The 12,206-nt window shown below is 39.3% G+C and overlaps 1 protein-coding gene across 1 annotated transcript in view; it reads right to left on the reverse strand.

Annotated features, from left to right (window-relative positions):
• Positions 1–428: 428 nt before the first annotated feature.
• TRIP4 (thyroid hormone receptor interactor 4) overlaps positions 429–12,206 on the reverse strand; it is a 52,248-nt gene continuing 40,470 nt past the window's right edge. The window contains exons 12-13 of the mRNA XM_010840191.1: positions 6,946–7,051; positions 429–737 (exon numbers count right to left, since the gene is read on the reverse strand). Coding sequence (XP_010838493.1) covers positions 670–737; positions 6,946–7,051 — 174 coding nt within the window. The 3' untranslated portion in view covers positions 429–669. The remainder of the gene's footprint in view (positions 738–6,945; positions 7,052–12,206) is intronic.

Below are 12,206 nucleotides of genomic sequence, written 5' to 3' on the forward strand. Positions count from 1 at the left end.
TCCATCTCGTCCCAGCCTGATCCTCTCATGTCCGAATGTCTCAAACCAAAGAACAAAGTGGCAGCACCTCTTCAGGTTACACCCCCACCCCAGCCCCGCCTGCCCCCCAAAAATCTGCCAACGAAGTACTCAGTTTTTGAACACTATTCATTTGAAGAGATGCTGGACTAGAGCAGCAAACCTGTTTAGTTTGGGGACTTTTTGTTCCCATCACTTGTTTGTATTAAACATAGAATTCCTCAAACATCCTAACACTCCACCAAGTTATCACTTTGGGGGAAAAAAACACTTTAAAATTCAAGTGGTCCCTTAAAATATTGTTAACCTAGGTTAAGAATTTCCCTAACTAAAATAAATCCAAGCCTCAGAGAGGAAATTTCCAACTTGGTCCATTTTCTTCTGTATCATTCTAAGAAAAATGTCAAAGATTGAGAATTTTTAAAATAAGTTTTTATAAATAATGTATCCAAAGATTTTTGACCCACTACATACAGTAAGAATCTCGTTAAGAAAAATATACAGATTTTGATAAGAGTTTAAATTCTGAGAGGAAGTTTAAAGCCTGATGCCAAGTCCTTAGATTGCTACTGCTTCAATTTCAAAAGACCAGTGGACAGAAATTTTAGTACACAGAACTCCACTATGCTGTAGAGTTCCTTTTTTCCTGGGTCAGCCAGCTTTATTCTGCTTCATTAACCCCTTCTTTGCTCCTTGATGGATTTTGGAATCCAGTTTCCCTGTAAGGGAGAAAAAGAAGCCTCGTTATTTATTTTTTATATTTGCAATGCAAATCTTTCATGGCCTCTCAGGTCTTCTGGTTACTGTGTTCCTGTCACATTCAATTATCTTGCTCCAGGACTCAGACACTTTCAAACTTCAGAGTTTCATTCTGTAAGAATGAGGAAGCAGTGGGAACACTGTCCAGGGACACACAAGCGTCTGCACACCAACACAATGAGCATTCACAGCAAGAATTGAAGGAGTTAGTATTTCTAATTCTGTAGTTACTAGGGGGGAAAAAAAAAAACACACGTTTTCCGGAGTGTCTGATACTAAGGCAAGTTTTTAAAGAATACAAACATAATGATAAAGGAAGACATTTCACACAGTGGGAAACTCATTCCTCTGACCTGTTAACTGGCTGAGCATAATGCATGAATCTCCCTCACAGTGAGAAAAGCAATTCAATTCACTCCTTTGCTGCCTCAGACTTAATAGGGGGAGTGACTTGAAACAGTGAGGTAGAATCCACATGAATGCTTTTCTGACAAAGGGGCCCTATCACCAGCTAAGAAGGGCAAAGGTCATGGGCTGTATGACTCCTCTAAGTGTTAAAGTTAGAAAACAAGCAACATTCCTGTCCCAGGTGACCCTAATGAGAGGTATTCCACAGATGTGGTCTCCGACCTCTGACTTCTCAGATCTACCAGGATAAAGGTCAGTTCAGTGGTAGCCGCCTTAAGAAATATCCATCTCAGGAAGAACTTAACAGAGTTCCTGTCTGTCTGGCCTGAGAACAGAGCTGGCAGGTGACTTTCTCCCACAAAAAGTCTTATTTAACTCAATAGAGATGCTGATGCTGGAAAGAGAAATAGTTCAGTTCAGCCTTGGCAGTAAACAAACAAGCAAACACCAAAACAAAAGCAGCTGGGTGTACTACAGCCCTATACCCACAACCCCGGCCCCTTGCACTCTATCCTTTTCATTTGCCGCAGTAATCAGGTGCAAGAGAGCAAGCACTGGACAAGAAGTCAAGGGACCCAGGTTCCAGTCCTTCTTTGTCTGATACAAACAAGTCATCTGATCTGTCTGGACTTCAGTATCCTCATTTGTCCAACCAAGATACGAATTCATGTCCTGAATACTGCACAAAGAGAGTATGAAAAAAAAAATTACTTCAATTTAACAAGTTTCCTCCCTGTTTTCTTAATTTTTCTCTTCTTCCTCATCTGTCCAGGGCTACACCTGCCTTTGGAATAACATTACTTCCTTTTCTGGGCTTCCTTAGAAACCATCATTTAATGAGACCCTAAATGATGTCCACAACAATCACAATGATGCTGATTTTAATTTGGGCTTTAGAAACATAAGAGTATTCCCAGGGACTTGGGAGTTCTTTCATCCCCCAGGCTGCCTTGCTGAAAATCCAAACATGTGCCAGCAATCTGGCAAAAAGCCCTGTTATGAGGCAAATTTGCCTTTGTATCCCTAAGACTACCATAGTGACCGCCAAATGGTAGGTGCTCAATAAATGAATTAAAGAAAGCAGGCACTGCAAATTTCAGAACCTTTACTGTAAAGATTTGGGAACTACTAAGTAACCAAAAATAGCAGATATCAGATAAACATAAAAGAGTTCTCATTGTAAAGGTGGTGGTACCCAGAGGTACGAAGAAGTACTGCCTCTCACTGAACTTTTTAGAACAAGTTAGGACAGAATTTAGAATTCCATCTAGGACTCCACACTTCTAGTTCTCTGCACTGAGTAAGTTAGAAGACGCAGGTCCCAGTTTTAGTTCTCAGACTACCTATCTGTATGACCTTGAGGAAGTCACCTAGTCACTCTTATCCTCAACTTTTTCAATACTGTGAGGAAACTGGACTACACAGCACTGAAGGCCCTTTGCAGCTCTATGATACTTTGGCCTAAAAATGAAATGTAAATGGGAATACTTTGTTTCTGAGGCAATGTGATAAAAGTGAGAAAAGCAGGAAATCTAGAGGTAGAAAGACCTGAGCAAAATACAACTTCTGTAAACCTGTTCACTCAACTATAAAATGAAAGGAAGAAAAAATTTCTACTAACTTACAAAGTTGCTGAGAGGATTACAGCCAATACTAAGTGCTTTTCTGAATACGAAGCGCCATACCAAGTATTTTATATACACTAAATCATTTAATCAAAGCAATTGATTGAAATAAAATACATTCAAGTGCTTCATAAGTTCAGAGGTCTCTGAAAAATTAACAGTAGTTGTATTATTTATGCTAAGCCTTGGGAGTTGTGTTTCATAGTTATGATCTCAGTTGTACTTTTAATTTACCAAATTTACCAGCATCTCTAGGCAAGACTTTTAACTATTTATTTCAGGCTCCTCTTATTAAAAAAAAGAGAGAGACATTACTTTCTTCACATTCTCAAGGCTTTCCTGTATAAGAATATCCCAAATATTGTTTTCATAAAACTCCAGTCTGATTGTGAAAGCCCTCAAGTGAGAACAGCTCAGATAAGATCAACCCATTGGAGGAAAGCACTCAATGGTAGGCAAACTAATCTCTGGCTTCAATGATGATGTCATAAAATGGAAAACTGATAGGAGAAAAGAGATAGAAAGGAAGAAGGATTTCCAGGGCACTCCCATGGATTCAGAAGTGTTTCATCCCCTTTTCATCCCCTAGGCTAATCTAAGAAAACCATACATGTGCCAGCAATCTGTGAGCTCCTTACAACTAAAAACTTCTTTGCATTCCTAACATAGTGACTACCAATAGTGGCAATCCTTAGGTCAGCTGGGCAATGAAGGCCAGGACCTGGGATTCCTTGCACAGAGAAGCAGTTATTGTGGATGCCCTCTGAACTCTGAGTTCTAGGTTAGCCTGTTTTTTTAAGATTTGGGATCTGGACAGTTAACTACAGTAATATACAGTATACTCTCTTAAAAGCAGAGTGATAATGCTTAGTTTCTGTATTTCCCCAATATTTTTACATTTAGTACGCACAGCGTTTCAGTGTTAAACCACATCCTCAATCATGGTGCCTAAAAGAAAATCAAATGCATATGCAGCAGATGGGGGAGAAGTTAAAAGGGAAAAAACTATTTGCCATCAATCGATAGAACTCTCATAGGGATTTTCACAAGCTTTGCATATGATATAAGGCAGAATTTGCATGAATTTAAAGCATGTAGTTCATTTAAAGTAAAAAAATTTCCTTCATCTCTTTGAGCATTCAACCTACATATTCTACTATACTTAACTATTTTGCATTTCTTAATTTGAGCAGACACATAGCCAAGTGATTTCATATTGTGCACTGTTTTGTGAATTATTTTAACTTCAAGAAGCACAATTATCCTCAGGTCAAGCAAACTCAAGTTTACATGTCCAAATAAATAAATAAAAATATATGCTTTTAATTTAAACCACACACACACACACACACACACACACACAATACAACATGTAAATAAATTATATTGTAGAAGTTTATTTGCAAGTCAGAAATTTGCAACTTAAGATAAATTTCTCATAGAACTAATCTATGAAGAGTGGCTAAATTCCTAAGCTATCACACAAGAAAAAATATTTAAGGCACAGAATTGTAACTGGACTACTAATATTATTAATACCATGGAAGTTAACCACTTCATGTAACAATACTCTAAGAAGAAAATGTGAAGCATTCCAAATTAAGAGCCAAGTATGTATTTTTCCCTATGGCAGTGGGATTAAGGACTTTTCCAGCTGTGAACTACTGGAGGTGGGCCTCTATGGCCTAAGGGAAGGAAGTTCTGACAAAGTGTTAAGCTTTTTAAAGATAGTAAAGATGAATGAAGGATCAAGGAATGAAGACTCGGAGGGAATGAAAACTTTACACCAGACTAAATCCTCTGGCTTGCTCCCTCTCAACAGAAAATTTTTTTCTGAAACACGGGGATTGGTCATTCTATTCTTGCCCCACACCCCACTCACCCCCTTCACCTACTGTTTCTGACCCATGTTTTACCTTGCCTGGTCTACCATGGGAAAAGCTGCAGTCTCAGAGTGTTTTTCCAGCCCTGCTGTCCCTGAAGCACACAGCCCATTTTGGCTTTTTTAAAGCTTTTAACCAATAGAAGCAATAGGGAAAAACTTTCTCTTAAGATTACCACTCACTCCAACCCCTATTAAACCTTGTGGATAAAAACCAAGGTCATATATGTGCTGAAGGTGAGTCTCTGAGATGAGAAAGTGCTGAAGTAAAACATTTCAGAGAAATATATAAACTCTGTTTCCACAGAATATTTTCTCACAAGAGTTTAAGCAGCAGATGAGAACCAAGATAGGGAGGAAGCTCTGAAAAGGTAACTGGAACTAAAGATCAAATAGCAGTGGGTCTGGGAAAGAAGGCTGACCACCAGTGTTGTCCTCAGGGCCTACGGGAAGGCAAGAACAGAGTAGAGTAGGAAGGGGTATAATTTCACAACTTAAAAAGGAGAAAAAAAGGAAGATTTAAATCCTAAATAGTTAAGAAGAAAGAAAAAGAATTTCCAGGGCCGTTTGGCTAACAGTGCAGGTAAAGTATGTAGTAAATAATCTGTGTAAGTCAAGGGCAACTTATGTTCAGATTTTCTGACTTGCAGGAAATCTCAAGAATGTATTTCATAAATCATCAGAGTTGCCTGAATTTTGGAGGGAATATACATTCATCTAAATTCATACTCCAAGCATTTCATTTTGTGCCCCAAAGCAGTATTATCCATTGTGTAGTCAGCTAACCAAGAGCATTACTAACACTTGAGAGAGGGCCCAGGAATCTGTGTTTTAACAGCTCTGTAGGTGATTTTTATTTACACTACCCTTTGAGAATTACTTCTCCATAGAACAGATTTATAAAATAGTTGGTCCCCAGGCACAAAGTTTTTCCAGTAGTCACGTATGGATGTGAGAGTTGGACTATAAAGAAAGCTGAGCGCCGAAAAATTGGTACTTTTGAACTACAGTGTTGAAGACTCTTGAGAGTCCCTTGGACTGCAAGGAGATTCAACCAGTTCATCCTAAAGGAGATCAGTCCTGGGTGTTCATTGGAAGGACTGATGTTGAAGCTGAAACTCCAATACTTTGGCCACTTTATGCGAAGAGCTGACTCATTTGAAAAGACCCTGATGTTGAGAAAGATTGAAGGCAGGAGGAGAAGGGGACAACAGAGGATGAGATGGCTGAATGGCATCACCGACTCAATGGACATGAATTTGGGTAAACTCTGGGAGTTGGTGCTGGACAGGGAGGCCTGGCGTGCTGTGGTTCATGGGGTCGCAAAGAGTTGGACACGACTGAGCGACTGAACTGAACTGAACTGAGGCACAGGGTCAGGTATCCCTGTGCACAGCTGACAACAATGCATGCCCTAGGAGCATCCAATTCACACAATGGGAGAGCAATGTCACAAAGGCACAGAACAGTAACTGACATAAGCAAGCAAATGGGAGAGCTGTTCATGCTGTGTTTAAAAGTAAGTAAGAAAGAGAGAACACCATTCTGCGTTTCTTGAGATTGCTTGGAAATAGAAGAACCTGGTGTATGACTAAACAGAGAAGTTGGGAGTTGAAGATGGGGTGGAAGTGCAAAGAATAAAGTCATAAGCACTTCATAAAGAGTGAACATGCAGAGGGTACTATAATCACAAACACATAAAAGCAAACATTACAGAAAAGAAAACCATCAAGAGGTTTCAAAAAGAGGATGAAAAGCAAGAGGGCTAGAGCAGACCTCTGGGACCAGTAATCAAAGCAATAGTGGGAAGTGGTACCTCCAAAAAGTTAAGTCTTATTCTTGGATTGAATACTGAGGAACAATGGATAAGAACAGTACAGTGGGGCAAATGTACTCTTTTGGCTTACAAGTAGTATTTTAAAGGTAATGGGGTCCTAACTGGAAGTTTATGATTCACTCATATACCAATAATTGTGGATCAAGGTATGCTTCAAAAAGGCTATACTGTAGTTAACCTAACACTAAAGTTATTGACAAAAAGAATTTTTTTTAATTAACAGTAACTTTAATATTAAACAGTTGATTAACAGTGTTGTGTTAGTTTCAGGAATATGATAAATAGAATTTTTCTAATTCTTCAAGTATTTGAGATGATATGGAACAGGATAAAAAGAGAAAAAAATTTTAAACTAAACAAGTGAGATTCAAGATAAAAAGAAAAAAAAAAATAGACCATCGAAGCTTGTGACTTACAGATTTTTGGATTTCCTTTAATAGGAAACTTCACAATCATTTCCTGGGGATTTGTGCAGATGAAAACAAACGGAGAATCAGATTCTTCTTGACTTATGTCTGGATACTGCAAAATATAAAAATTAAAAGTTCAGGCCAGTTGGGACAAACTTTGAATTTCCAGGCGATCAAAGGATTCCCAGAATCCACCTCAACATTATGATGGTAATACTCTCCATTACATGGAGAGCCAGGTAAAGACGATAATGCTCAACAAGCAAGAATAAACCTTCCACTTTCCCCCGAGCTTTACCACAGTATTCTTATACAGTCTTTTTTGCCCACCACTTGTGACTTCCTATAATGGAAACAACTTCTTAAAAAAAGATGTCTGACATCTTTCCAGAGAATCAAAACTGACTAATCTTTCAATATAGGCCACTGTGAATTGGGAGATTCAGAGGTCTCCTGTAGGAATATCAGGCACCCACCTCCAGATTCAGCTCAAGTCAAACACTGGAAGGTTTAAGAAAAATAGAACATTTGTGGAAATTCTGCCAGAAATGATCAACAGGGCCCTTCTCTCACTAAAGGGAAGGAAGATGATTCATTCTGAAAGGTATGAATATGCCAAAGTTGTTTTGCTGGACGCATTCCAGACTCACTTAGGGTGAAAAGGTAATGGTAGAGCAATTCTGAAAATAATTTAGAAGCCTCCTTTGGAGCTCCTATCACAAAACGTATCTGTGTGAATACTTAGGACTTTTATTCCTTCTGCAAAGACAGACACAGAAACTAGAGTAAGAATATCGGCCACACAATAACAACTTAAGGAACAAGTGGGTGTTGGCAGAAAAGTGCTCTCCAGCAATGTGCAACTGACTTGGTATTTCAACATTTCCTATCTTGGGATGTCTTGTGTTTAGTATGTTCGATAAATATGACTCTAAAGCTGACTATGGCCATGGGTCAGACTTCGTTACCAAAGCAGCCTTTCTCCTGGTAATGTGAAACCGTGAAATTATTTTTCACTCTTATTTACCTGCTAAGATGTAGCCTGTAAAGATCTAAGGCTCTAAAGTAAAAATGGAGGTTTCAGTGAAATAAGGAAGAAAATACAAATGTCGGGACTTCCCTGGTGGTCCAGAGGTTAAGAATCTGCCTGCTTATGCAGGGGACACAGGTTCAATTCCTGGTGTGGGAAGATTCCACATGTTACGGGGCAACTAAGCCACTGAGCCACAATTACTGAGACCGTGTGCCCTAGAGTCTATGCGCCACAACAAGAGAAGTGACCATGATGTGAAGCCCATGCAAAGCAACTAGAGTAGCCCCTCCTTGCTGCAACTAGAGAAAATCCTTGCACAGCAACCAAGGCCCAGAGCAGTCAATAAATATATAAAATGCATTAAAAAAAATGAAGATGGAAGGAGAAACTTTCTTTTTTCCTTATCCTTTGGATGGGGCCCAGCTGTTACTGTTGAGGTGCTTTGGCACAAATAAAACCAGAGGCTGCCATCAAGATCTTTAAACCTAATTCCACAGACGCCAAAGTAGCAACAGTCACAGTTCACATCTCTTCGATTTTCCTGCTCTCTCTTCTCTGTGTCAGAGAGAGCTGAGGCAGAGGACAAGCCTGCCAGGACTTTACAGCTCTGCTTTTCCAAAACGACAAGCCATTTCACTCCTCCTTCTTCCGCATCAGTAAGTGTTCTCTCTCTACTGGATCAATCCCGTTAACAAACACACTTTCTATAATGTCTGTCATAAAACAAAAACTCCCCAGATCCCACATTCTCCTTCAGCTACTGCCCCATTTTCAGGTTCCCCTCACAACAAAATTCATTAAAAGATTATCTATACATTTTGCCTCAAATTCCTCTGTTTTTTCTTGAAGTCACTATAAAGAGGCTTTTCTTCCATCATTCCACCAGAACAGTTCTTCTGAAGGTCATCTTTCATTTCCATGCTGCCAAATAAATTCTACTTCTAGGTATACTCTAAAGCATTGAAAGCAGGGATTCAGATATTTGTACACCAATGTTCAAAGCAGCATTACTGACAATAGTCAGTAGTTTCCACAATGCAAATGTCTAACAATAGACAGATTAAACAAAATATGGCATATACATACAATGGAATACTATTCAGCCTTTAAAACGAATGGAATTCTGATACATGCTACACCATGAATGAACCTAGAAAAATTACGCTAAGTCAAATAAACCATACACAAAAGGACAAATATTCTGAGTCTACTTATGTGAGGTGCTTAGAATAGACAAGTTTGGAAGTTCCCTGCAAGTCCAGCGGTTAGGACTTGGTGCGTTCACTGCTAGGGCCTGGGGTTCAATCCCTGATCAGGGAACTAAGAACTGAGCTGCACAGCCAAAAAAAAAAAGATAAACTCATAGAGAAAGAAAGTACAATAGAGGTTACTAGGGGCTGGGGTGGGGGGTGTGGAGGAAGGAGGAATTACTGTTTAATGGGTACGGAGTTCCTGTCTGAGATGATGAAAAGCTCTAGACATGGATGGCTGTACAACACTGTGAATATACTTAACACCTCTGAACTGTATGGTTAAAAATGGTTAAGTTTATATTATGTATATTTACCACAATAAAAATAAATTTTTTTAAAAAAATCAAGGTCCTAGATTTTCTTTCCGAACCTGCTTCTCTCTCATTCATCTCCCTTTAAAACAGTTATTCTAATCTTTCCAGTTGTGCAGGTCAAGAACCCCATAACCAACCCTCAGGGAATCCTGTTAACTCTACTTTCGAAAGATACCCAATATCCCACCATTTCCTAAGACGCCCAGTGCTACTGCCCTGGTCCAGGCTGCCACAATGTCTCCCTGGATTTGACAGCCTCCTCATCCGCCTGTTTCTGCCCTTAACCTTCCCCTTGTCTATTCACATCACAGCAGTCTGCGCTATTTCTTAAACATATTCAATATATCGGATCAAGTCACTCCAAAGTTTGAAACTCTCCAAAGGCTTTTCGTCTCAGTCACAATAAAAGACTAAGTCCTGACTATGACGTACAGGTCCCCACTATGACCAACAGGTCCCCAGACAATCTGGCCCCCGCTTCCTCTCTGATGCCTTCTCCTACTACTCTCCCCTACTTTCCACTCCAGCTGTACAGGGTTCCTTGTTCCTGCCTCTGGACGTCTGTGCTAGCTTACCCTCTTCCTGGGATGCTTTCCCTGCTCGGTATCTACCTGGTTTCCTCTTTCTTTCTTCAGAACTTTGTTTAACTGTCAACTTCATAGTGGGTCTTCTGGCATTCTTAGCCCCCATCTCTTTATTTTTTCTCTACAGCACTTACCATCATAAATGGCAACCTACTCCAGTATTCTTGCCTGGAAAATCCTATGGACAAAGGGGCCTGGAGGGCTACAGTTCATGAAGTCACAAGACTTGGACATGATTTAGTGACTAAACCACCACCAATTCACTTATTTAAATTTTTTAAATTTGGACTTTCCTTACTAGGATAAAAGCTCCAAGAAGGCAACGATCTTTGTTTTACTTACTCCTTAGCACCTGGAATCATGCCTGGCACATGGTAGGCAATCAATAAATATTTGTTGGATGAAAAAAACCAAAAAATTTTGCCAACCTGTGCTTTTAGGTTATCTTAACCATGTTAAATACATACATGCTGGGAACTGTACACTCTTAGGACTAAACTCTGGCTAAAAGCAAGTATTAGTCTATAATCTGTTATTCCTCAAGCTAAATTAGAACTTTTGTGTCTTGGGAAGTATCCAGTAAGGCCCTATGTTTAATAAAAACTACCCTGACATATATTAACAAAGTCAGAAAATGCCAAATAATGGGGAAAATGATGGATAAATGAAATTATAGAACAAGTGGTTCTCTGGACCCATTCATGCCTTCTAATAAAGATAAACACCAAAATTAACTTTCCCAATTAAATCTAAGTCCAAGTTTCATTTGAATATTCCTGTTCCCAAGTTCTATTACTAAACTTCAGGAGGCTTACAAGAAACAGAGCTAAAGAGCAAAGACGCCTACGGGAATAAAGAAAAGTAAGGCCTATGTATTGGAAGAAGGGATTATTTTTTATGGTAAAATGCATTAAAGCAAAGCCAGCTTGGCAGACCCTGTACCTGCAGAAATGTATAATCTCTGAAACTGACTCTGGGACACTAATAGACCACATTAAACACCAAAAAGTCAGAGACTTGCAATAAAGAGAGTTTTGGTTTGAGAGTCAAAAGACTAAAATGCAGCTGACCTAGAGAAAGAGCAAATTAAGAAAAAGAAGGTTCATATTTGTGAAGAACGTAAATAAACTCTCAATGTCATATCCAATTTAGAGAGGGTATTAGATTAAGGGTCATTGAGATAGTGCAATAGACAGGCTAGGGAATGAGGGTTATAAGACCAAGCAATTCAAAGCAACTATTTACATTCAGTAACAGATTCCTCAGGACGCTGCTGCTGTTCCTGCCTTCACCAACATGACTCCTATCACCTGGTTTCCAGCCTGAGGAGCGGGAGAGGTGGGCTTACTCTTCTTTCATGCCTCATAAGTTTCATAGCTAACATAACAGGTAATTAACTACTAAACAGCCATTTTCTTCTCCTCTCCAGAGGGAAACTGTTGATCAGCCATCTAGAAAACATTTCTCTTGCCATTTTCATAAGAGGGGAAAAAAAAAAAAAAGTTTAGTGGCTCTTGGCAACCACTACAGTCTCAGAGCCAAGTGGGCATTTTCACCAATTCCACAAGCCTCCATTTAATCCTTGTACTGAAATGATCAGAAAGTCCTACACAGTGTCACTCTTCCCAACAAATCCCCAGATGACCCATGACCCACATGTAAATCTTACACCTGTCTGCAAGGACTAACAGCTAAAGGAAACAGTTAAGAAGAAACTCATTGACAAAGAACGTATGTTTGCTGGAGGTTTTCTTGGTTTGAACTTTGGGGAACTAGAGAGGACATGAAATCAGGCTCTGAAATCTAGTTAGCTGAAAGCCAACTCCAAGAAGATTGAGGTGATAATACTCAGAAAGAGAGAAGGAAATGAGTCTGATAAAAAGACCACAAGCACAACAGATCCAAAGAAGTATATCCTGAAAGCAACTGTGTTCTCTGATAAACAGCCCTCATTAAAAAAAAAAAAAAAATAGTTGTTCTCATTTTCCTTCAAAGCAATTCAAGGTGTTCATAGGATAAGTAGTACCCTGGGCCCCACTGTACTGGAGGATAAGCATTTTCTCACATCAGAGTTAACATATTG

The sequence above is a fragment of the Bison bison genome, unplaced genomic scaffold, assembly GCF_000754665.1.
Source record: "Bison bison bison isolate TAMUID 2011002044 unplaced genomic scaffold, Bison_UMD1.0 scf7180017864142, whole genome shotgun sequence".
NCBI classification, from domain to species: domain Eukaryota; kingdom Metazoa; phylum Chordata; class Mammalia; order Artiodactyla; family Bovidae; genus Bison; species Bison bison.